This window comes from Halictus rubicundus, chromosome 13 (genome assembly GCF_050948215.1).
Source record: "Halictus rubicundus isolate RS-2024b chromosome 13, iyHalRubi1_principal, whole genome shotgun sequence".
Taxonomy (NCBI): Eukaryota; Metazoa; Arthropoda; class Insecta; order Hymenoptera; family Halictidae; genus Halictus; species Halictus rubicundus.
The window spans coordinates 7,735,233-7,762,738 of record NC_135161.1 but is presented as its reverse complement, the minus strand read 5'-3'; the positions used below and the strand labels follow the sequence as shown (position 1 = coordinate 7,762,738).

The window sequence follows — 27,506 nt, the reverse complement described above, 5'->3', positions numbered from 1 at the left end:
TTTTTAACTCAAAAGTTGGCCACACCACATTGAGAATAGCCTTTTTTTTATATTGATTGTTTAGGTTTAGATGAGTAAATACATTACAAACATTAGATATCTCTTCAACGAAGGTGGTTTTAAAGATGCTGTAACTTTTTTAGTGCAAATAGGTGTATCAAATTTCTTTCAATGTCCATTTCTGTGAACACTATTGTTATAATTAAACTAAAATTTAGCTGCGTCCGTCTGCGTCTGTAACCGTGAGACATTTTTTAAAAAAATGCATTTTTACATAGTATAAAGCCCGTGATCAGAAGCTGTTTCATGCAATAATTAAATAATTGTTAATAAACTATATAAATGTGTAAACAAAACATCTAATTAAACAAAATTAGACGTGATGAATTTCTAGAGCTCCATTCATTATAATTACTTTCATCTAGAATTCTTAAATACAAACTTTCATTGATTTCATTAACAATAACTCTTTAATTACACAGTTTCGTGGGTATGCTTATATAACATTATTCGTTTAAAATTACGTTTTAAATCAATTAGAGAATTTTCGATTTGATCGGATAAAACACCAACCATAAGGGTAGCATTATAAGAGCACTTTCTACTTATGCATTATAAGCATTATAAGACTACTTTCTTTTTTTTTCTATGAAATTCTGAATAATGAAGCATTTCTAATCACTGTAATCGCAGAATGAATAGTAACGCAAGGGGTTAATTTGAAGTACGAAACCTCCAGTATCCGGACGAAGTGGAATTATACCGAATGATTTATACCCCGAATTATACTATAATGAATTATACTGAATGTACATCTCCGGACGGACGTCTAATCGCTCGATTCCGCTTGATCCCTGACGGACGATCGCGAAGCTAATTACGAGTATCTGGGCCAACCGCGCGGCGATGATCTAGACTTTAATTAATTATTACAGCCTCCGCCCGTTTCCCGCTCGTTAATATTCCACTCCACTCGCTTCTATCACTCGGGGTCCCTCCGATCCCCGGGGCTTGTCATTACGTCGGGTTTCCCCGCGGCGGAAAAACACGCAGCGAAACGCAAAAGCAACGCCGTGCTAATCAAAGGTTCGATAGCCTGGGAACTACGTTCCCGGCGATTCCTGACGTTCGAAGTCGGCCGACGTATCGACGCGACGCGAACGTGACGAGCATGTCGTTGCTCGCATAAATACCTCGCGAGCGAGTCGGCGAACAAACTCGCGTGAAATTTTTCCCGATGCTGCGAACACGACGCTTCTGTAACTGCGACCCCATTGTCCTTGAGGATGGCATCATGCATACGTACTTACAGTGCCGGACAAAATGATAGGACGTTCGATATATTTGTATATTTCTTATAACGTAATAGGATATGTGTACATTTTATTCACCCTATATATTGAATATGTCCCACAAAGTGTGCATACAGAATTGCAAGTTTGCATCTTGCACATGAAAGAAATTAGAGAAAATAATATGGACATGTATTGATTTTAGTCGGACAAAATGATAAGACGTTCGATATATTTGTATATTTCTTATAACGTAATAGGATATGTGTACATTTTATTCACCCTATATATTGAATATGTCCCACAAAGTGTGCATACAGAATTGCAAGTTTGCATCTTGCACATGAAAGAAATTAGAGAAAATAATATGGACATGTATTGATTTTAGTCGGACAAAATGATAAGACGTTTGATATATTTGTATATTTCTTATAACGTAATAGGATATGTGTACATTTTATTCACCCTATATATTAAATATGTCCTACAAAGTGTGCATACAGAATTGCAAGTTTGTATGTTACATATGAAAGAAATTAGAGAAAATAATATGGACATGTATTGATTTTAGTCGGACAAAATGATAAGACGTTTGATATATTTGTATATTTCTTATAACATAATAGGATATGTGTACATTTTATTCACCCTATTTATTAAATATGTCCTACAAAGTGTGCATACAGAGTTGCAAGGTTGTATTTTGTACATGAAAGAAATTAGAGAAAATAATATGGACATGTATTGATTTTAGTCAGACAAAATGGTAGAACGTTATAAAAAAAAGAGCAATTATTTGAACAGAAATATTTTTTTGAATTTCAAATTAATATTTCTTGATTGATTTAATATGAATTGATTTAAACAATTTTTTAATACGTTTTTGTTTTGAAAGACTTCGATTTGTAACAATACTGTGGTTTAATTCCATGACATTTTTGTATTGTTTCCCATTCTCGCAATTGTCCCATTCTCATCTCTGCACATATATTTTCAATAATGTTAAGGTCGGACCGGCCATTCGAGAGACGTCACATTTTTAAAACCAAAATAAGCTTTAACACACTTTGCGGAATGTATTGCATCATTATCCCGTTGAAAAATGAACGTACTGCCTGCAATACGAGTCGCAAGCTTAGTTGACTGATCGTCTATTAATTTAATATATTTTTCGCTGTTTATACGACCGGATAAAAAATTTATGTCAGTCTTCCCCTGACACCCAATACCGGCCCACATCGTAACGCTACCGCCACCCATTTGTCGACGGCTTAAATATTGTTCTTTTTTCCTTCGATCTTGAAAATAGTAATTACAGCCATCAGGTCCATCCAAATTAAATTTCTCTTCGTCACTAAATATGTATCATATTTCTCCACTTCTTTTTCCATGAAACATGATCGCGAGCAAGCTTTAAACGAGCTTCCTTATGTTGCTCACTTAGAGGGGGTTTTCTTTTCAGTTTCTTTTTTTTCGTTTAATTTGTTTATTGCTTTGGAGAATACGTCGAACAGTTCTTACGTTAGCTAAAACACCTGCTTCTTCAGCGATTCTTCTGGCAATTCCCTTATAATTTTCACTTTTCCTTTTTCCGTAGATTTTCCAGTTTAATAACTTTGCAATTTCTGCGATAGTTTGATTTTGTGACGGCAATAACAAGATTCGGTTGATTTCACTTTTATCTAATTGTTTTCCTCGTTCCATTTTAACATTAATGGCACAAATGTTCTAGATAAGTGAAAAATTTACACTGTTGATAAACTGCTGCCAGAGTACATAATAGTGGAAAATATTACGCGAGTCCTATCATTTTGACCGAGTAAGGTCAGCACATGTTTACATTTCTTTCTTCAACTTTACTACTGAGTTGTTTACATTTCTTTCTTCAACTCTACTACCGAGTTGTTTACATTTCTTTCTTCAACTCTACTACCGAGTTGTTTACATTTCTTTCTTCAACTCTACTACCGAGTTGTTTACATTTCTTTCTTCAACTCTACAACTTGCAATTCTATATGGATACTTTGGAGGACGTATCTAATATATAGGGTGTGTAAAATGTACATATTATTATGTTATATGAAATATTCAAATACGAATAAGACAATTGGGCGAATAAAATCGGTCTCTTTGCTGGTACATGCTTGGTCTACCATCGAATTAGGGTGGCGACGTCATTCCCCGCAGGAATCACGCGAGATCTGTTGCGTCGCTATGGCGTTGCCACTCGGCCTTCGCCGATAATCACCCTTTTTCCAGGACGCGGTGATGCGTTGCTTCTTAATCGCTGAACGCGCCGTCCCTCTTACCTCGTTTTACTCTAATTACCTTTAATACGCGATTTCCTCAAAAAAATTCTGCACGGTCAATCGCGCGCGCTTCTCACACCGACCTCTTCTTCGTTCTCTTCTTCTCGGTTGCCGATCCAAGGGGGACCGACGAAGGCTTTTGCACGAACGCGACCGCCGCTTCCATGGGACGATGCAACGCTCTGCATTCTTCGAAATTATATATATATATATATATATATAGACCCTGGTAGAAATCCAGAGTTCGTGAAGAAAAATATGACTCAAGGTGCCTCCTTAAATCTTTTATAGAGGTGAATGTTTTATTTCGTAAATAATGCTCCAGAGATCTGAACAGATGATAGTCAGAGGAAGCAATATCCGATAAGTACGGCGGTGTGGTAAAACTTCCCATTGCAATTTTTTGATTTTTTCCTGAGTGAGTTTCGCTGTATGGGGCCTGAAGATTTCTGTGGACTGAAGATGCCCTCTTTTTCAATAGTTCTGAATACAGCCGTTGTAATTGCTGACAATACAACTCAGCAGTAACCGTTTCTCCAGGTTTCAACAACTCAAAGTGAATTGTGCCACGACAGTCCCACCAAATGCACAGTAACACCTTTCTAAGTGGTAAGCTAGGTTTAGGGGTTGATATTGCGGTTTGATTTGCAGAAAGACATTGCTTGGAACGCTTTATGTTAACATAAAGAATCCATTTTTCATGTCCGGTAACGATTCTGCTAAGAAATGGATCTCTACGAAATCTGGATAGCAATGAAGTGCAAATTGATCGACGAATATTCTTGTTGGTCTCAGATAATTGATGCGGTACCCATATTCCTTGCCTGTACGCCTTTCCCATTTCGTGCAGGCGCCTTTGTATAGTTGACCATGTGGACCCAAGGCTTCTCGATAATTCTTGTATACTTAATTTTTGTTGCTCCAGCAACCGCGATTTTATATTTTTGAATAATCCGCCATAATTGTTCCTTCTCTCCTTCAGAGATGGCGTTAATCTCTCTTCTACTTTTAGTAGTATGCGAGCGTATATTATCCTTATATTTGTATCTCTTGCCAGAAACCGTGATGTTTTGTTTTACCCCCTTTTTTTACTTTAATAAACGATTAGTTGAACGTTCAACTCAGACTTCATTTAACAAAACCCAACAATTTTGGATCAGCTTCCACTAGAGATTTTAGGGTGTCATTATCAAATTCAACTGGTCGTCCACTTCGAGGCCTGTCAGAGAGGTCATAATCACCAGCAGCAAACCTTCCGAACCAACGTTGACACTTGTTGACCTTCAATACATCTCCGTAAACATCACAAATTTTCTGTGCTGTTACCGTCGCATTAAATCCCGCATGAAAATGAAAAAGTATGCAATGACGAATATGATCTCCTCGGAAGGTACGGACGCCGCCATTTTGTTACAGGGTTGTAAAAGAAAATTATACTGTTTAGAATATTTTGAACACAGGCTGCTTTACCGAAAAACTGTAAAAGAATACGTGCTTCCTCTTCGACGATCGGTACAGAACTAAAGGCAAAATAATTTCTTTGGAAATAATTGATTACTTATGGGTACCAATGATACTTGGTCGAGAAACGCGGCCGGATGCCTGCTCGTCGCGATACAATTACCATTCCGGCGGAGACCTCTCGGAGAAAGGATCGACAAGAGTCTTGTGGCGAGCCGGTCGAAATTCCTGATCCGCGTCTCGGGGTAACGTTACACGCGATCCAGCCGCGTAACCGTCCTCCCTACTCCCGTTATCCCGAATCCACGGCGAAAACCGTCCACGTGGCCTACCAATGTCCGGCGCATGTTCTCTCGAAGTCTAAAACGATTCGTTTCCTCCCAACGATCGAACCAAATCCGAAATCCATTGCCACCGTTCAACCGTGTTCCAACTTCCTCTTCGGTTCGACCACTGGCCAAATCTGCAGGCCGAATATGTACGAGTGGGCACAGGGTGATTCCTTGCGGAGAAATATGAAAATAATATAGAATAAAATTTGTTCATCCGAAGCTTCGTTCTCGAGAAAATCGAGTGCGGAGTTGTCTGACGTGTCTGATCATGACCGACCGATTCTACTTCCTGCGTGTAGAGCGTGCGAACCTTATGGATCTTCGAACTCAATTTTCTCGAAAATTGCACATCAAACAAACAAATTGTATTCTTTTATTTCGATGCACTTTTTCATGTAAAATCGCCCCCGTGTATGCTTGTATATGTTACTCGGCCGCGTCCTGTATACCGAAGGACGCGAACTCGATGGATCTTCAAAGTCAACTTTCTCGAAAACGGGGCGTCAAACGAAAAAATTGTATTCTTTTATTTCCATGTTATTTATTTTTTATTTTAAGTATTTTGGCTTCTAAAATCACCCCCTGTCCGCTTGTACATGTTATTCACATAGCGGAGCACGGGAGCTCGATGGATCTTCTGACTCAATTTTCTCGAAATCGGGGCGCCAAACGAAAAAATTTTATTGATTTTTATGGATGTATTTTTGCATACAGAATCACCCCTTGCTCACTTGTACATGTTACTCTGCCACCCCACGTCTCGATTGACCATCAAAAAGGGAAATCGATCGTGGGGAACATTGTTACTCGGGCGGTCGCGTAACCGTGAACGCGGCAGACAAAATCGTGAAGCCGAGAGTGAAACGAATTGTTTTAATTTCTCGCTTTGGAACGTCGAATTACTTTCTACCTCTAGACAGGAAAATCTGTGAAAGAATTTTGCTTCTATACTGTAAGAACGCGTTCTAGAAATGTTTACAAAGATGTCGCGTTGATGTCTCGTGTCCAATGACCTGGGTAATTCGTCGGGGACAATAGAAATTTCCGAAGGAGAAATAAAACGTTGCCTCCGAGAAGCAACGATTCGACGAACTGTGCGCGGCCGTTTGACCGAATGCGAGGGTACAATGGTAGAACGCCGGAGACGTTTCTCGTTTTGACAGGGACTTTTCCAGACCACCGTGCACAGCGTGAAATTCCATTGGTCCCGCAACCGCGCGTATTGCTGCTCGTCGAGAGCTACGGTAATCGGGGGCCTCCACTTATGCAAACAGAGAGCTTCATTTACACTAGCGGTTCGGTCACGGTGCACCGACACGCGCACGCGAATATCATTCATTCACGCTTCCGTGACTTCTTTGCCAGATTTCAGGGATCCGCGCGCAGCCATGCAGCGTCTACACATTTCGCTGTTGCTCCAAGGCCCACGAATTCGCAATAAATTACTTCGAAAAACTTGAACCTCGAGTCTCTAACTCGATCGGAAAGAAAACCTAATTCTAAGGGCCCGGTCTTCTTAGATTCGCGATAAGGTAGAGTGACCACATTACCGACAACAATAGGCGAGAAATAGTTTTACGTGCCCGAACTTTTCGTCCTTATATGAGAATATGAAAAATATTAAGTAAAACATGTTGTGTTCAATTATTTTATTATTTCAAAGAATGATAATATGGCTTAGCTTTTGTTTTTGATCGCACTGCATGTACCGATACCGAATATTGCGTGCAATTAATGTGAGAGGGGAAGCGAACAAATAACGGTTACAATAATTTGTGTGTTGTGTGCTGACTTGCAAATGTTTGTTAGTATTGCCACGTTTTCAATTTGATAAACAGTTGAACGGAAAATATATTTAACACGTTAACGTGGTTTTTGACTGGGTGTAGAAATTCATTTTGATTATGAGATATCCAGATAGACCGAATTTTATTGGAGTCGTTCGAATTCAAAAGGATTAAGACAGCATCCACTGTAATACATTTTAAATTTCTAGTTTTGGTTTCATTAATTAAATTATTCTGATTTTGTAAGAATCTCTGGGGTTGATATTTTAACGTGTTAATACTGACATAGATATTGAAAATATTTTTGCCGCTTTAGAGGCGACATTCGACCTAATAAGTAAGAGCATGATGCCGCTTGTATGGACCAGCAAAGGGTTAATTTCGCAACGCGAAAATTGTTTAAGCCTTGGGTACCCAACCGGGTGCCTATTTACCGCATTTTTTCCAACAATTGATTAACATTGCCCCCAGAAATATTACAAAGCTGCCCTGGACGCTATTCTGTGTTATTATACCGATTTCCCGGTCTCAAACGAAGAATTTGTGCAACGAATATTAAAGTTTTTAAATTGTTTATACAATTTTGACTCGGTTCCAAGTAATTGATTCCATTTCGTAGAAACGTGCAACCGCGCGACGGAGAGATAGGGCTCAAAAATGTTCGACGAGTCGTAAAATATGAGATCCATTAGCGAGGAAGATAAACGCTCCTATAAACGCCGTAAGATTGCGAATCCGCGCTGAAGAGTCGTACGAAGAGTCGTACGGCAGAGCGATTCGCAATCTGTAATATGTTCTGAACGGAGCCTTAATGGACTGTGAATATCGCGGATTATCTCGAGCAGGCGAATACGCCGTAGATAAGACTATAGCGGGACGGTAATAGAAAATAATTAGCGTGTACAAGGCGCGCGGCTAGGGCAACGGAATTAAGATAGGGAGCGTGGGCGGGATCGAAAGAGAAAGAAAACCGTCGAGAGAAAGAGAGAGAGAGAGAGAGAGAGAGAGGCAAAGAGAGATAGAAGAAGGGGATCGAATAATCCGATTCGAGTTGAAACGAGTGTCGGAAGGTGTTTGGAATGCGGCGAGAAGCGTCCGATCCTCGTCGGGAATACGCGGTAATTGAGAATCTAGCGGGAGAGGGCGAGGCGAGTGTCGTTTCGAGCGGCCGCGAGGAAAAATCGCGCGCAGGAAGTGCCTCGAGAGATGATTAGATGCGATTAAGGAGGACTTTGAGACGGATCGTTATTGCCGTTCTCCTAAGAGCACGCGGAGCCCGGCACCTGGGACCTTCGGTCGAACGAAGAACAAGAAGGAGAAGAAGAAGACGAAGAAGCGTAACGGAGTGATTTGTGGCCGATGGAGAGACAAACCGCGCGCGCGACCACGCGCGCCTCGCTCGGCCACGCGAGACACGGAAGAAGCGAATCGCGCACGCGACGATCGAAATTTCGCGGGGCCACGAATCGACCCGGGAATCGCGATTCGATCTATTAGGAAGGTGACGAGGCAGCTTAGAGGCTCGAGAAAAATCCTAAACTCCAAAGAAACGCAATCTTGGGCAGGTATCGCCGAGGTCCTCCTACCCAAAAGGGACCCAAGTCCCAGATAAAGTCGTGGGACCAACGACAACAAGGCCAAGTCTGGAATAGTGGCACCGGAATGGTTGTAAAAGCTCCTGGAGGTCCTAGAAAAATCCTAGAGTCCAAAGCACGCGATTTTGGGCACGTATCGCCGTGGCCCCCCAACCCAAAGGGGACCCAAGTCCCAGATAAAGTCGTGGGGCCCACGACAACAAGGCCAAGTCTGGAATAGTGACATCGGAATGGTTGTAAAAGCTCCTGGAGGTCCTAGAAAAATCCTAAACTCCAAAGAAACGCAATCTTGGGCAGGTATCGCTGAGGCCATCCTACCCAAAAGGGGACCCAAGTCCCAGATAAAGTCGTGGGGCCCACGACAACAAGGCCAAGTCTGGAATAGTGGCACCGGAATGGTTGTAAAAGCTCCTGGAAGTCCTAGAAAAATCCTAGAGTCCAAAGCACGCGATTTTGGGCACCTATCTTCGAGGCCCTTCTACTCAAAGGGGATCCAAGTCCCAGGAAATATCGTGGGGCCCACAGCAACGGATCGAAGTTTGGAATAGTTGCACTGGAACGGTTGTGAAGCCTCTTGGAACCTCTAGAAAAAGCCTAGAGTTAAAAGAATGCGATTTTGAGCACGTATAGCTGAGGCCCTCGTACCCAAAGGTGATCCAAGACCCAGGATAAATCGCGGGGCCCGCGGCAACGAGGCGAAGTCTGTAATAGAGGCAGCGGAACAGTTCTATAAGATCCTGGGGCCTCTAGAAAAATCCTAGAGCCAAAGAACGCGATTTTGAGCACGTACCTTCGAGGCTCTCCTCGAGGATCTCTCAAAGGTGATCCAAGTCCCAGGATAAATAGCGAAGCCCGCGGCAACGAGGCGAAATCTGGAATAATGGCACCGTAACCGTTGTAAAAGCTCCTAGAGCCTCTAGAAAAATCCTACAGTCCAAAGAACGCGATTTTGAGCACTTACCTTCGAGGCCGTCCTACTCAAAGGAGACCCAAGTCCCAGAAAAAATCGCGGGGCCCAGGGCAATGAAACGAAGCCTGCAATGGTGGGACCGGAATGCTAAAAGCTCCTGGAGCCTCTAGAAGAATCGTGGCACTCGCGATCGAAGGATCAAGCGCGAAAGGAGCCCGCGTGCGCACCGTTGGAAGAAGTTGCGCGCACGCTTCGGAATTTTTGCGAACGGGAACGCGCCCGAGAGGAAAAAAAGAACGCGACTCGCACGTCAGAGAGTATGATGGAATAAGGGCGAAGGGGAGGAGGAAGCGGGGAACGAGCATAAGCGTCGGTTCGCGTACACGGGTCCCCGTGCGATCGAAGGTTTCTCCGATCTAACGGACTGGATCGCCTCGCGCGCTCGCTCTCCGAGGAGATCGGGCGTCGATCTGGGAGGTAGTTTTTCGCCCCAGTACTCCACTTACCGTACACCACTTAGATCCGAACCCGACGATTTATGGGACGCGACTCGTTTGTCGTGCTCGTTCAAGATCAACGCGACACACATACCGGCGTTTTTGCCGGTAGCCACGCGACTGCCCGCGTCGATCCTCTTGATCTCGAGACGCACGCGCGCGCACGCTCGACGCTTCGACAACGTTTCTTCGGCAATCGGTTTTTCCTCTTTCGAGTGGCGCGCGAATGGTTCGCTTTTTGCGCCACCGAGAAATAAAGTTTGAACGTTTTGCCGACGAAAGACAGGTGTGGTACACGGTGGTAACAATTATTCGGTAGTTAGGGAGGTATTGCTCACGCTGATCGATCCCGCTAAGCGGTGTTTTTTGCCCACCCCCGCGCCGATCGGCGTTGTCCGGTGGCAACAATGTTAATCGGTTTTTGCCGGTGTCGGTTCGACGACGCCGTCCGCTATACAGTTAGCCGTCGGGAGATCGGCTGGAACCGGTACCCCTGTGATCAGCATTTATGAGCATTGTCTCGACGGAAATCGAGCCGGGGGAATTGTAGCGTGGCGATACTCTTCAACGGTGCGATGCTCGCCGTTTGCCGTTTGCCGCGCGAGCGATACAAGAGGAACCTGTTTCGATTAGCGTCGGGCCTGCGCCCCGGTAATTGCTCCTTTTGCAGCCGAAGAATATTCCGTTTCGATAACGAGCGTATCTAGCGTCGCCACTGTCCAGACAAAACCGCTCGGAACCATCTAATCGGTCGAAACGAAGGTAAATATTATTTTCCGCTTAATGCCAGTGGGCAGAATCGCTAGCAGCGACTCCGTGAATCGTAACAGTGGAGCTCGACGGTGATCGATAGATTGCGGACCTATATGCAAAATAAAAATCGTCTGCCTGAAGTTGTATGACGTAGGAGCTGCTTACATAGACGTTTATTTTGGTTTCCTAACCTCTTAACTGCGGCGCACTCTCGGAGGGAACCGCCAATACAGACGTATTCGCATATCAGTCGACTGGTTGTCCTCTGATTACTGATCAAAACGGTACCTGGAGATTTGAACTGAAAAATATGAAAACAATTGACTTAACAATATCGAAACAATTGCCGATATTCGGTTGCTATGTTGCATAGAACGATGCGTTCCATGTGGAAACAAATGGTAAAACAGTGATGGTGTTACAGCAAGAAAAATGTAGAGGGCGTATATTTACGTCTTCCGTATATGTTGATAGATTTGTGAGAGCGTACACTTCCGCTCATAAGTCTTAGGACGCCTCTGGTTTTTAGTGAACCTCTGGTACTTCGAAATAAATCATTAAAAATTATGAAATAGCCACCCCAATCACCAGATTCGAACACCATAGAAAAATTGTGGGATGAACGGGACAGACAGGTACGGAACTTTTGCCCCACTTCGAAAACACGTTTATGGAATATTTTGGAACAAGAATGGAATAATATAGCAACAGAAAGTACGAAAAAATTGATCATGCGGATGCCAAGAATAGTGGAAACTGAAATAAAGAGACGTGGCGGATTCTTCGGTGGAGAGAAAGTATAAATATTTTTTTACTTCTTGGTAAGATGTTTGAAATATGACTGCAGCATCCTCTTCTTGACATGCAAATCTTTAAATAAGGAAAAATTTCCTCGCATCCTTCAACGATTATTTCATTTTTACAGAGTTGAATACAAATATGATCACTGTCATAAGACTTAAGAGCGGAAGTGTATACAGTGATATCTGTCGCCGAGGTCTGGATGATAAATGTCGCGGAATTATCCTCACTACCGCGGGGTATATCCCGTGAGGGGCCTGGAAGAAGCTCGAGAGACCTCGGTCGCCGAGGAGTGTAACATAATACAAAGAATAGTAGGATCTCGTCGACAGCATTTGCCGCTGTTACTTTGCCTAATAAAGTATAGGACGAATGTATTTACACTTCTCGGCGGCGAGCGACGCTGTACTTTTCTATGTTCGGCGCGGATCAAAAATCGTGACGCCTGGAGAATAAACGACATCAAGACCCGCGTTGCTGACATATATCGCGAATTCACTGTGTATACGCCCTCCGTCTTTTATTGATAGACTTATGAAGACGTATAATACGCCTTTCGTAGTCAAAGGGTTAATAATTGCAATTACGAAATAATAGAGTATCTTACGATTCTTTAAATGCTTTTGCCGTTTGTCTAATGATCCCAAACAGTGGCCCATCGAGTTTGAAAAAATCCGATCCGATGCGACACCGCTTCTGCCCCGTTCTTTACGACTCAATCGAAACAATGGCGCAGGAAGCGAGATCGTTTGATCGCGATACGGAAGACGCCGCTTCCGAAGGTCCTCGGCGAACGCACAGCCGCACGGGAAATTCAATTCTCGCCGGAAACACTACGTTTTCAAGCGGCGCGCGAGTTTTCAGACAGCCGAGACCAGCGCGGCAATTAGCCGGCACACTGTTCAAGGCCGCTTCCTCCGCGAAAGTAATGGCCGTTTCCGCGCACGAAATTACCGTGCAACCTCCGCTATTCGAACCAACGGCCGTTAATTAAAGTCCCTCGGATCGGCCGATTTTCCGATAGCGGAACAATGTTCGGTACTTTTTCGAAGGGCCTTTGTCCGAAAGCGTGACTCTCTCGATACTATACTCCTCCATGGATTCTGTGCATCTGAACACATTAATCCATAATTTTAGGAAGTTATGGCTGAGGATTTTTTAACACTAGGTTAACGGACCACTAAAACAGACTATTTTACATTGCGTTGTAAAAATAAGAAAATTGTATTTAACTAGATTTTCAGCCATTTTTATTGTAATATGTGCTCAAAGAAACGAATCTTTCGAACAATTCCAAGTGAATCCATTTTTCGCCTATTTTTGTCGGTAACATGGTCACTCTACCTTATCGCAAATCTACGTAGTCTTGACCCTTGATAATTGTAAATTTAAACATTTCGAGTCGAGTGAATCTAGTGTTAATTGCAATCGCGAATCCACGACTAATCCCCAATAACGCGATTGTTCGGGATTATTGCGCAAAAAGAAATTCTCAAGCTTCTTTTTGGTACGCTATTGTTGAAAAGGCGACCAGGTTATGTGTGTTTTCTCGAAAGTTCTCGCTTTCTGTTCGACAGGCGGTTGGCTACTAAAATCGGTTTTGATTCGGAGTGGTTGCGTGTGCTCGGTAACAGAAGCAGAGGCTCGCCGATGCAACGCATCGCGGACGTGTTACGGGACAATGCTATGAGGAAGACGAGATCGTTTCGCGATGATAAAGAAGCCGGCCGGCCGCGGGCCGTCAAGATCGCCGGAGTCTGCACGAACCCATCGGGCCAGCTCGGCTCCGCTCGGATCGGCCCCGCGTGTCCCTGGAAGAGCTCCCGTTTGCCCCCGGGGGCAACTCCCAGGGGCGCACGCGAACATGCGAAAGGACACGCTCGAAGTTGGAGGATAATCGCCTCTCGATGGAGATAGACATTGTTAACCTTTTGCACTCGGGGCCATTTTTCGTTCAACGCAACCGATCGTCTCCGTCGTGCCACGACATTTCTGAAACTGGTATAGCATATCGTACAGCAGTTACTAATTTATGAAACGCCCAAAACGGTGTTTCCCCTCTTTTACTTGGGAACTTGCTGCAAAATGATGTAATTCAATTATATTTCCACAGGTTGCTCGACTATTGCTCTACTATTTGTGCGGTTCGCTCAAGTTTCGCCTGTTTCAAACACAGGAGCAGTCAGCGTTAATAGTAACAATTGTTAATTACTTGATAACGAAGCTCCCTGATATATTCTGGTGAAAAGCTCGATGAAATCGAGATGCTTCCCTTGGGAGCTGAAAGAGGGACTCGGACGAAACTGGTGCCAAACCGGAGGACCAAGCTTTCCATAGTTAGAGAGGAGAGGAGAGATGAGAGAGAGAGAGAGAGAGCGAGGAGAAAGACCGAGATTCTTCGAGCGGACGTCGGCTGGCCAAGTGGACGCGTGATTAGCGCGTTGAGGGCCGTCAGAAGGAGGTGTCCGTCACTCCCACGGGCGCGATTAAGTGAATCAATTATGCCAATAACGGGGGACGTCTGCGGCTGCGGGGGCGAGCGTCAGGGGTCGATCGGCGAACAATGCAGATCGAATTATATCCTCGCGTGGAAACGGCACGGGAGAACGAATGATCGAGCGAGCGAACGAGCGAGAACGAGCGAGCGGGCGACCGGTCGGCGCGCGTGCATGCATGCATGCGCGCGAGATGCGCACTGGGTGCGCGCTGCTCGGGCCAACAGCAACAGAGGAACAGAGACAAAGATCCAGAGAAAGAGAGAGCGAGAGGAAGATGGAAGAGAGACGATCGAGAGGGGTGGAGAGTTAGAGTGTCACAGGGAGAGAGGGGTAGAGAGAAATATGCGGGTCGCTGAACCACTGCAAGGATGCACGGCGACCGGGTGGATGCTGCTCCTTGGATTTTTGTCCACCAAACCGAGAGAAACGGTGAAACGAAGAGAGACAGAAAGAGAGAGAGAGAGAGAGAGAGAGAGAGGGAGAGGGAGACGGAGGAACTGGGAGAGGGAGGATGCGCATCGTGGAGATCGATAACAGGGAAATAAGGATCTGTTTAACGAACCGGAACGATTCGATACGAATAAGCCGCGCGTGTCGTAAATAAAACAGACAATGCGCTCGGGACTTTTGTTCCTGGTCGACCCGAGGTTCCTGTGGACGGGAAAAGCACCGGTGAACAGTCCCACCATGACACACAGCTCTCTCTCTCTCTCTCCACTCTCGAGACATTTCATTTTCCAACCCAGGAAGAAACCCCGAAAATGTTCAACTTATATCTTAGCTGCCTTCTCAAAAGAGTTGGGGACAAGAAAGTCATCCTCCGTTGTTTGGCACGGCGGAAATTCAATTTAAATGTGTGCCGACATCCATTGCGGCTACAAGCGAAGTCCGAGGTTGAGGACGCTCCAAGATCGCGGCCGGCCGATCGATGAATCGCGATCGGCGATCACGGCCGTCTGGCCGGCCTTATCTCTCGTATCGATGATTAGCCGGCTCCCCGCGAAGTTGCTGGATGGAGAATCCCACCGATTATTACGACCGTAATCACGGCGATGTCCGCGGCCTCTTTGAGGCGTCTTCGAGGCGGGATCGCCAGCGTTTCAGGAAGAAACCCCGACCCATTACAATTCGTATCTGGCGCCCCCTATCTACCGCGCTTCGCGGAGTCTAGGAAGCCGGCGAATCGCGGGTTCGATCGCGACCAGATTCTAGAAAATTGTAACCCTGGGACCAGGATCTAGACCAGTCGTGGGCACGGATCGCCCTCTGGGGCATCGTCGGCGCTCCGGAGGAAGCGAGAGCAACGAGGCCACGCCCAGTCCCAGGACCCTCGCGGACCAGCACACAATGCAAGATCGAAGATAAAAGTTTGCGTCCCGTTTGTTGCGGCGATCACTCTAACGCACGAACGTCGAGCTCCAAGTCACCGTATACCGGTGGTAAGGTAGAGTGACATGGTTACCGACATAATTAGGCGGGAAATGGTATCACGGAAAGAAAGTTTTCGTCTTTATATGAGAATATTTTTCGCTGGGGAAGGGCTCATTCGAAAGAGGAAGGTTCAATGCAGCCCGCGCTGGTCATGAGCTGATGAGATTATGCAGATATTTGGTGATATAAGTGTTAGGAGTAGGCCAAAAATTGACGATGTGCGTGCCGCGGAATCCAAGCATTTTTATGCCACTGGATGAGTTTTCTGGATGAAATCGAGGATAGCGCGCGGTAGAAAATATCTCCAGCTACAAACTGATCTATATTTTGTCTTGAGTCTCTACGAAATATAGCCAAAAGCTTGACGCGCGTTTCGGCATGACTTACTGGCGCCATAGAGCAATGTGACAAGTTTAGTCACAGACCCGTCGGATCAAGATCAAGACGTCAGTGTCTGAATACTGTGACCGGAAATTGTACAGCATATACCGACCTTCTGACTATGCAAAAGTCACGGTACTACCCTTGGCCCTTAACACTTGGAGGGCGGATCTACGATAAAAACGTCTACGCTGAAACCGTTTCGAGAACCCGAAAACGATGTTAGAAGACAGTCTTCGATCCGTGGCAGATGCTCGGCGGACGATAAATCGAGAACGAGTATGAAGACGACGAGGAACAAGACGCGTCCGCCACGTTGGGATCTTCGCGGTACTCGAGACGTTATCTCGAGAGCCGTAGACGACGCGGAAGGGGCCACTGAATTATAATCGCGAGGATGTTCCGTGTGGCTCTCGATTAGTCGCGTGATCGCGCCGCGAGAAGAGAACCCCTCTCTCTCTCTCTCTCACTCTCTCTCGTGTGTGCGTGAGCATGCATGCTCTCGCCGGTGTCCGGTGGTATCGCGACCGCGCCTCGTTCGGTTATCTTTTAACTGTACCCTTCGATTTTATAATTTGTTACATATTATGCACGAGAGAGCCGGTGCAACGACGACCGCGGTAAATCCCGTGTGTGCTGTTGACCCGGCGATCGCTGGACCGAGACCGAGACCGGCGGCGTGGCCGTAGATATCCGCCAGGCGGGTCAACAGGAAGCGATTCGAGTTTCGACAGAATTTACCCGACCCGTCCCGGCCCGCCGCGACGGGGCCCGTTAGCCGTTTCGCCGAACCGCAGCCTCGACCTCCGTTTGTTTATTCAAATGGCCAAATATGTCGGCAAAGACAATTATATTATATCATAGTACGCAAGGGGTTAAGTGTGCGATAGCCTCGAGGTATGGGGGATGGTTGGAGAACAGGTGTGTCACAGCCGATCGAGGATCGGGTGGTTTAGGTTCGTCGAGTTCGGCGATTTTACATAAAATTTCTCGCAATGCTCTTGCAAGTACGGCGGGACCCGTTAGCCACTTCATGGAAACTTAGCCTGGGCCTCCGTTTGTTTATTCAAATGGCCGAATATGTCGACAAAGACAATTATATTTTATCACGTTGTACAAGGTATCAACCCTTTGCACTCGAAGCTACTTTAACTCCAAAACGAAACATTTCTTCCGACCTAGGATGTTTCCTTTCTATATATATTTTTTTTTTCATGTTATACATACGAAAATGGTGCAATTTACTCGTACAATACGGAAGTGTTTAGTAATTTATTGAGTACAAACAAAATAGAAATTGTTAATGGCGCCTTACAGTCGCCATTCGAGTGCTAAGGGAGAGCCAAGACTTCGCAGATTCGCGATAAGGTAGAGCGACCAGGTTACCGACAAAAATGGCCGAAAAATGGTTATACGTGTCTCAACTTTTCGTCCTTATATGAGAATATTTTTCGCTGCGAAAGGGCTCGTTCGAAAGAGGAAGGTTCAATCTAGCGCGCGCTGGTCATGAACTGACGAGGTTATGCAGATATTTGGTACTATAAGCGTTAGAAGCAGGCCAAAAATTGACGATGCGCATGCCGTGGAATCCAAGCATTTTTACGCCATTGGATGAGTTTTCTCGATGAAATCGAGAGTAGCGCGCGCTAGAAAATATCTCCGGCTACAAATTGATCTATATTTTGTCAAAAACTTGAAGCACGTTTGAAAAAGTGTGACAAGTTTAGTCACAGACTTAGGACCCGTCGGATTAAGACCAAGACGGATCTTATGTCTGAAGACTGTGAACGGACATTATACAGCAGTTACCGACCTGCTAACTCTGCAAAAGATACGTGACTACCCTTAGCCCCATGTTGGCCTGCCTGAGCTAAGGTGGTCGGGATTTCGGAATCGAATGCAACCGACCACACCTCTACCCATGCCATGAATCCCATCAACTACGACCCCATCCCGGGGGGATCGAGTATGTCTCCTGTACGATACATGACGCTGACAAGACCCGTGATATATATCGAGAATTCACTGTATGTCGACAAAGACAATTACATTATATTATAGTATGCAAGGGGTTAAGTGTGCGACAGCCTCGAGGCATGGGGGGTTGGTTGGAATATGGGTGTGTCACGATTGATCGAGGATCGGATGGTTTAGGTTCGCCGAGATCGGCGACTTTGCATAAGGTTTCTCTCAAAGCGCTCGCCGGCGCGGCGTAGAACACGTTCTGCCGCTACTTCCTGTATCGGTTCCAGGTTCGCGCATCATGGTTTTCACCCCGTCATTAAAAGTAAACGATTACGCTAACCCACGGGGTACTCCTTTCATACGGAAGACGGTGCTCTCGCGCGCGTCTCTCTCTCTCTCTCTCTCTCTCTCTCTCTCTCTCTCTTTCGGCTTGATGGCTAGCAATAAACTAAAGTAACAGTAAACGTTATTCCGTTTTACGATTTACGGGCTCTTCTTCGTTACGCGGGAGCAGCAGTCGTGTTTCGTTCCGCGAGATTGAACGATGCGCGCGGGCAACGTTATTATGTCAATCTTTAATTTATTATCGTCCCGTGATCACAGTGGAATGCGCCTTCGGATCGTTCGGATCGTGATGCTATTCGATCCGCGACGTTTACCCGGTCCGTCGATGCTCTGTTAGGCTTTTTGTCGTTGTCGATCACGAGAGATCGCCCGGCTCCTATTAGCAGGGTAGACCAGCATCGGCAGTCGGTCTCTCTCAAGCAATTTCAGATCCGAATCTTATGCAAAGCTGAACGTAATCGATTTTGTTGGCAGATTTGGTGAGCGGCGCCTGTCCCCGGATATGTCCTCCCAGCGGGGAGCCAGTGTGCGGCAGCGACGGTGTGATCTACGCGTCGCAGTGCGAAATGCGGAAGAAGATGTGTGGAAAAGGTCAGTTCCGCCCCGTAATAATTACGATCGTAGGAGGGGCGGGTATGCCTCGATTTTACACGATTTTATGCACGAAGTGCACAGCGGTGAGGGATGGGGAGGGGGCACGGAGCCTGCCCTGTGTTTTACAACGTCCGCTGCACGGCATTAACCCTTTGCCGTGCACTGTCCCTGCCTCACAAGAACTCCCTCAGGAGCGAGAGGGGTCCTCGCTTTTGCACCCAATGGTTAGGCCCTGACGTCACATGCTTTGGCCAATAATTCAGCTAGAACCGAAAGATTCTGTGGAATGACCCAATCGGACGACTTACAACCGCATTCCTGTCAGAGGACATCTTGCGAGGCACAGTGAATTCTCGTTACGAGTCAGTTGCGCGGTTCTGACGACTGACTCTTAGACGAAATCCGAGGTTCCCGCCGAGCGTCGCATTTGAAATAACACAGGGCACGCTGGAAACCTAAGAGTCACAGCCTGTGACTACTAACCGATAGTGACAAGAGGACTGAGAAAATGTCTTTCTCCGATACAATGTTGCACGTACCTCGAGAGACGGCTCTCGGCCCTTCATCGCTGTGGTGTGGGTAGTTCCACTGACTCCAAATCGAAAGGTTATCACTGACTCGTAACGAGAATTCACTGTAGTGTCCCTGCCTCATAAGAAGTCCTTCGAGATGGCACAGGGGCAAGAGGGGTCCTCGCTGGTACCCAATGATTAGGCCTTGACGTCACACACTTTGGCCAATAATTCAACTAGAACCGAAAGTTCCTGTGGATGACCCAATCGGACGACTTACAGCCGCGGTCCTGTCAGGGGACTTCTGGTGAGGCACGCAGGGTACCCTAACCTCGAGGATCCCTCGAACATAATCCGTGCTGTTCGGTCGAAATAGAATTCTAGCTTTCGAGGTGCTCGGTCTTTGAGTGTCAATGTAGTCGGAATGGACGCCGAACGAGCGTTGTGAAACGCGCCGTACAACCGAGTTGCGGCCGCGGTGGAAAATCGCACGGCGCGAGGGGTTAATGATAATCTATTAGCGCGTGGAGCGTAGGAAGGAAGGAAGGATTGCTTGTGTCGATCGAAACGACCGGGACCGGTCGTGGCAGGTCGAGGAGGGTCTCGTAGGGACCGGTAATTATCGGCGGTTTACAAATTGCGCAGGCGTGACCGTGGCCACCGAGAAGACGGCTTGCCTGAGGTCGTCCGGTAGCAAGTGCGAGCATCGTTGCTCGGGCGATCAGGATCCGGTATGCGGCACCGACGGCCGCACGTACCTGAACAAGTGCATGCTCAGGGTCGAGATCTGCCGAGTCGGCATCGAGCTGTCCCACCTGGGCTCCTGCAACAACATTTCCGCGCACAGGGAGAACTGTCCGGTCTCGTGCGAGTTCGCACCGCTCGACGGGCCGATCTGCGGAAGCGACGGCAACGTCTACAAGTCCACGTGCCAGATGAAGCTGCTCACCTGCGGGTACGTACGGGGCAATTTAGCTCCTTCGTGTCGCCAGGTTTTACTGTCGCCTCTATCTCTATTTCTCTCTTTGTACGACCGGGTTGCGACTAACAAAATTAGCCAATGTAATTTCCGTGGGCCCGCAGGCAAGGAGTCGTGCGCACCAACAAAAAGCATTGCCAGACCACCAGACACTGTCGGGAGTCCTGCTGGCGAGGTGCCAAGCCGGCTTGCGGCAGCGACGGCATCCTCTACTCGAACACCTGCAAAATGCGAGCGAAGAACTGTGGGTAAGTACGTCACGTCACGTCACGTCACGTCACGGCGCGGCGCTGCGCGGCAGCGACCTGCTGCCCCGACATAACCTAGCAAAACGAACTGCGATACTCAGATGCTCTGACGAAATCCAGCACGATGTCGCGTTTCTTCCAGCAAGCACGTGTTCGAGGTGCCGATGTCGTTCTGCGTGTCGCAGGAGCGAACGGCCGGCAGCCAGTCGACCGCCTGTCCCCTGGACTGCAAGAACGAGGCGGAATCGCCGACCTGCGGATCGGACGGCAGCATCTACCGGAACGAGTGCGAGCTTCAGATGCTTAACTGCGGGTCGGTTTGCAAAGCTTGGATAAGTCTCCCTCCCCCCTCCAAAAACCTAAACGAATCTTTTGTTTTGTCTCATCTAACGATTCGTTGTTCTCGAGCAGGCAAGCCAGGAGAAAGGTGAGCGTGGTGGACTTCGAGAAGTGTCAGCCGAGGCTGAACAAGTGCATGAAGCAGCAGCAACGGTGCGGGGACGAGGTGGATCCAGTTTGCGGCAGCGACGCGAACACTTATACGAATCAGTGTCACTTGAACATCGCCATTTGCTTGTAAGTACTCCGGGCGCGCTGCCTCGTCCCTCTCCTTCTCGTTCTCCGCGTCTCCGCGAGCTAACAGAAAGAAAGAGTCGAGAGAGAGAGAGAGAGAGAGAGAGAGAGAGGGAGAGAGGCGAGACGGAGCGCGATAGGTGTTGCAGGAAGCAATTACCGCGTGATGAACGCTGGGCTCTGGCTTGTGCGTCGCTGAACGATGCGTCGATCACGCGTTGTTCAACCACGGTTGCGTTTTCCAGAAAGGGCATTCAGCTGGCTCACGTCGGAGAGTGCACGACCTTGAGGGGAGCCGAACACTGCCCCGAAGACTGCAGCAACGTGCCCGAGGAACCAGTTTGTGGAAGCGACGGGAACGTTTACCGGTGATTAAAAGAGCGTTATTCGGATTCCAGGACGTCCGGCGCCGAGAGTTTGAAGGAGCTCGCGCGAATCACCGACGGTCGCTCGTCTACGAAAAACCTTCTCCGCTGACCCCCGCTATTATGTCCCCCGGACGAAAAATTCTGTCCACCCCGCGCCGGTTCTGTCTCGTTCGAGATGATTGCCGCGTGCGCGCGTTCCGCCGCGACGACAATCGTTTGAAATAGTTTCAATCGGCTCCGGGCGCCCTAGAAAGCTCCTCATCGTCGGGTCGCCACTCGACGTCCCTCGATTCTCCTAATTCTCTCGGCGGAGGCCCTCGTTTGCCTCGTGCCCCTCGGGATTGATCACGCGCGCTTGATTCCCTCCTCTTGCAGGTCCATCTGCCATCTGCAGCGCGAGACGTGCGGTCAGAGGGTGGTTCAAGTTCCGGCGCAACACTGTCGCACCACCGCGCTCTGCAACCAGATATGCAGCGGGGAGCGCCAATTTGTTTGCGGTTCCGACAACAAGTTCTATCGCAACGAGTGCGAGATGAAGAGGGACAACTGCGGGTAAGCTGTCTATCGGAGAGATCGTGGCGTGTTATCGCAGCGATCCCTCGACACATGGTAGCAGCGGTTCTTCGGCTGAAGATGCTTTTAACGCGACTGATGTCTGTACAGGAAACACGTGTACGTGGTGCCGATGAAGAGATGCATGCAAGGCTTCCTGTTCCGCGGCTGCCAGAAGATTTGCCCGCCCTACTACGACCCCGTTTGCGGCACCGACGGGATGACGTACAGCAACGAGTGCTTCCTCGAGATCGAGAACTGCCGCAGCCGAAAATTAGTCAAGAAAAAGTACCACGGTGTCTGCGGCCAACCGACGGAGGAGCCGAAGAACTATCTGTATTAAAGCCTCTATCGGTCTCTATCCACAAGGAAGCCTCTGTAGAAAAATATTCTTTCGAACGTCTACTCGTTTCAAGACAGCTCGACGAAAACGAAAACGTAACAAAAATATCAGAACTGAGTAAAAACGATAACGATCGGGACAATGTCCTTCGGCCAACCGGAATTTTCGGCTGTCGCCCGGTCGTCTTGAAACGGAATTCGATGAACCTCGCGAAACCGCCACGAAATTACGTAGTGGCGAACGTCTCTGTCGGCCGAAAAACCATTTTTTTCGTCGAACGGTTTTCAGTCGGGTCGCGCTAGATTGGGGCATGATGCCCGCCCGGTTTGGATCTCCATCGTTTCCAGAACCGATCGTGTCCCGATCGACGATCGATCCTGCGCTCTGTCCCACGTCGTCGCGAGAGCAAATCGGGTCGAAACTTTGAGAGGAGAGCGCCGGAATCGATCGGAAAATTACCTCGGGAGTCGTTCCCGAGATCAACGATCGGATCGGGACGCGTATCTCGCGGACAGAAGCCGATTTTGACGAGTGCGCGAGCGTCGTTTGGCAGCCTGTATTTATTTCGGTACGAATCTCGCGACAGCAGATCGATCGCCCGTAGCTCCTTTAATTTCCTTCGCCACGTGCTCGCCCGTACAATCATTTTTATTTATTTTAGTATTATTATTTTTATTATTTTATATTATTATTATTATTATTACTATTATTATTAATTATTCCATTGTCGTTGCGTCGTTCCTTCTCTTTTCTCGCTGCCGCTACAGTAACATGAAGATTCCGGGACACGTGTAGGTCCTACTCTAATCGCAAGGACACTATTTAGCTACTTGTATCGACCCTACGACGTTGCGATGCCTATTCGTATTACGATTTTTACTCTTTGTCATCGTATCCTTAATTTATTTATCGAACACGAGACGATCCTTCTCTTTGTATCGACACTAACTAACACACGTGCTTCGAATGTCAATAATAAAATATAATATACGGATATTTTAAGGTAAACCGTTGTGTCAATACTTACGGGCGTGACTGCACGCGGTCAATCTCGATACATTTCTAATGAAATGTATTTCGATGCTGGTATTCCCGAAAATTTAATCTTTGCAATTTCGGTGGACAGTTCTTTAACTAGGGTGTAAAATATCAATATCGTAACAACGAAACTTCTTACGCAGCCTCACTGAAAAAGTCGATGTCTATAGTAATATTGATGATACATAATAAAAAGTACTTTCGTCATGGTAGATTGTTAAACAGACAATACCGCATTTATAGCATACAGAGCAAACCGGCTAGAATCGCGCAAAAAATAATTAGATAATCGATAACAAATTAAAAGAGAGTATTTGGTACAGGTGCGAATGATTCTTGCCGAATTGGCTGTTGCATCTTATGGAAACAGCGGTAAGTATTATTTACTCTTGCTAAACCTCCGTACAGCGCCAATTCGTGCAGCGGAGAAACGTTGAAACTACTCGACGAATTTTACTCGACGGATAAACGATCGACTTACCATGCCGCCATCTAGCGGTGACACTAGAAAACGCTAATTAAGGAAAACCTAAATAACTCGGAAATTAGTGGCTCAAAATTGATAATCTTAGGCCCAAAATAGTCGCAGTGAAAAAATGCATCGAACCTATGTCACAAAAACCCATTTTTATGGCTAGTTGTAGTATTTTCGGAAATAGCTTGCCGACGGACACTGAAACGCCCTCGCCATCTAGCGGCGAAACGGTCGAACTAAGCGATACATAACAGCCGTCAGAAAATGATTAATAACTAATTAGTTCGCCACAGATTCTGTCCAAAAAAAAATATATGCGTATTCAGAAGGGTTCAAAGAATTCGTAGCAAATTAATTAGTTATTAACGATTGCCTAAACACATTTTCCTTTTTTTATTTATTGTACTGGATTTATCACAGTCTGGAATGTTTCGTTTGGTTCGTCCGTTTCGCCGCTAGATGGCGAGGGCGTTTCAGTGTCCGTCAGCAAGCTATTTCCGAAAATACCATAACTAGCCATAATAATAGGTTTTTGTGATATAGGTTCGATGCATTTTTTCACTGCGAGTATTTTGGGCCTAAGAACATCAATTTTGAGCCACTAATTTCCGAGTTATTTAGGTTTTTCTTAATTAATGTCTTCTAGTGTCACCGCTAGGTGGCACCAGTGGTGTGTCGATTGTGGCGGTTGTAGATAATGTAGATTTCTGTATCGATTAATTTGTTTATATATAGTTGTTAACATTTATTTTGTTTTTGGTTTCCTACCAACAAAAATTATTTACAAAACAAATAGCTTCAGATTAAAATAAATACTGAAAGAGATAACACGTCTTTTATTTGGAGAAATATATTACACTCCTACACGATCATTTATCCGTCGAGTAAAATTTGTCGAGTAGTTTCAGTGTTTCTCCGCTGCATGAATTGGCGCTGTGCGGAGATTTAGCAAGAGCAAATAATACTTACCGCTGTTTCCATAAGATGCAACAGCCAATTCGGCAAGAATCATTCGCACCTGTACCAAATACTCATTTTTAATTTATTATCGCTTGACTAATTAATTAATTAATTTACCACGGATTCTTTCAACTCTTAGGAACACGCGTATATTTTTTTCGGACGGAATCTGTGGCGAACAACTTATTTATTAATATTTTCTGTTGACTTGTCCATTTACTGACATCTGTTATGTATCGTTTAGTTCGACCGTTTAGCCGCTAGATGGCGAGAGCGTTTCAGTGTCCGTCGGCAAGCTATTTCCGAGAATACCATAACTAGCCATAATAATAGGTTTTTGTGATATAGGTTCGATGCGTTTGTACACTGCGAGTATTTTGGGCCTAAGAACATCAATTTTGAGCCACTAATTTCCGAGTTATTTAGGTTTTTCTTAATTAGTGTTTTCTAGTGTCACCGCTAGATGGCACTCATGGTAAGTCGATCGTTTATCCGTCGAGTAAAATTTATCGAGTAGTTTCAGCATTTCTCCGCTGCACGAATTGGCGCTGTACGGAGGTTTAGCAAGAGCAAATGAATCTTGCCGGAATTTACCTTGCATCTTATGGGATCTGCGGCAAAAATCATTTGTTCCGATATATAAAAAAGCTTTCGTTATTAATTATTATCTTCAATTAAGTAGCCTTTTTTAATATGAAGTGTTAAGTTGCTTAAACAGAGAATATACGAGTAAACGGACTAAAGAAATGACAGTATAGTGAAGAGGGGAAATACATTTTTGAAATAGACTTTCAATGTCTACACTTCATCTGCATTTAATATACAAGTACCAAGCGTAATGAAAATAAGTATTGTTCGGCATGTTCTAGTTGACGATATTGTTCAAAATAAATATTTCAATAAGCATTACAAATAAACAATGACGACACAACAATAACCACTTAATCGAAGATTTTTCAGTAAAAAATATGTTTTCAAAGCAGACAGAACATTGGAACGAAACGACCAAATGTTTGAACATTCGCTGAACGCGAAAGGAAACCTTTTAAGCGTAACAGTGACACTAAAATCCTATCTTGTGGCGTATTAAGCCGGCTGATTACGGAGCGTCTTTCTTTATCTGACACTGGTAGCTTTTAGGGTCATGCTCTGGATTACCATACCAGCAAATAAAATTATTATATTGAATTTATTCTTCGTTATCTCGTGTAAATACAGAATGACAGGGGGGGTGATGGGAATAGGATTAAAGGGGATCAGAATGATGCGATTGTGACAAGAAAATACTGTATCGCGAGCCTCCATTACGAAATTGAAGTACACGGAACACATACTTCTCCGAATAATACAATTACGCTACACGAATGTAAATGCAATTATCCAAAAAATTCGGATCCATTAATTAACCGCCAGTCAAATTACAACGCAACACAGTAGAAAACATTAATCGAATAAAATTTCGATAATTGGAGCCGAGGCGAGCGAGTCTCGCGCGAAAATTAATTGCAAAGCGAGGAGAAGATCGAGCCGAGCCAAAGTTTCGACAATAACCGATAAGATAACGATTCCATTTATAGTGAGATGCACGAGATCAGAATCATGCTTGTCCGGGTCGGCAGGAATTTAATTATCGAACACGGAGAATTTTTGCAGGGGACTCACGCATGGCAATAACAATTTATCGGTTTGTCCACTGTCGCGCGAATAATTAATGCACGTTATGAAACACCCCGTCTGCCGCCAGTGCACTCTCTGACATACCGGAGGCTTGCACTGGCTTGCATCGGCTCGCGTTGCAGTGGTGTACCACGATGGTCCGCTTCGCGAGCTCTTTTCGCAACTTCTGTCTTTCTTATCGTTTTTGTTTTTGATATTCAAGCAGCCAAGAGAATCGGGAGAGAAAGAGAGAAACATAATCTGCACGCAATTATCGGCAGGAAAGCATTTGTATCGTGTTTGTACTGATGCTTCCTGGCAAAAATAAAATAGAAATATTATCGATCTTCTTTAATACTAGGTTTTCGGGACCCGTCAAAATGGCGGGTTCTAATATTTTTAATTCACAATTATTAAGATTCTGAAGATACATCCATGAGGAATTATATATTGTAAAATGGCTACTAATTTGGGTAGACACATTTTTGTTATTTTTATATCGTTAGTTCTATTTTTATAAAGTAATGTAGAATAGGCATATTTAGTGCCCTCTGCACCTAGTGAATTATTCAACAAATTTATTTCTTTGGGTATATATCGTAAAATGGCTAATAATTTGGGTAGATTTTTGTTACTTTTATAACAAAATAATGGCGAATTGTAATAATGTTGAATGGGCATATCTATTATAACATATGGGTATATCTATTAATACGAGCATTTTCTTGCGTTGCCATTTTTCCTGAGGCAAAATGGCGCTCTAAAGCTCACAGATTGGGAAGAGTGTGGTTCATAATTAACCCCCCACGTTCCTCACTCATTTTCCTTTTTTTTTAGTGCCATCGTACAAC

General features: G+C 45.7%; 1 protein-coding gene across 1 annotated transcript in view; it reads left to right on the top strand.

Moving 5' to 3' along the window:
* Positions 1-23,679, top strand: part of LOC143360285 (agrin) — a 47,311-nt gene extending 23,632 nt beyond the window's left edge. Inside the window, exons 2-9 of the mRNA XM_076798997.1 lie at positions 18,832-18,948; positions 20,109-20,418; positions 20,547-20,690; positions 20,833-21,003; positions 21,102-21,266; positions 21,509-21,631; positions 22,007-22,183; positions 22,295-23,679. Of these exons, the coding sequence (XP_076655112.1) occupies positions 18,832-18,948; positions 20,109-20,418; positions 20,547-20,690; positions 20,833-21,003; positions 21,102-21,266; positions 21,509-21,631; positions 22,007-22,183; positions 22,295-22,526 (1,439 nt within the window). The 3' untranslated portion in view covers positions 22,527-23,679. The remainder of the gene's footprint in view (positions 1-18,831; positions 18,949-20,108; positions 20,419-20,546; positions 20,691-20,832; positions 21,004-21,101; positions 21,267-21,508; positions 21,632-22,006; positions 22,184-22,294) is intronic.
* Positions 23,680-27,506: the final 3,827 nt, after the last annotated feature.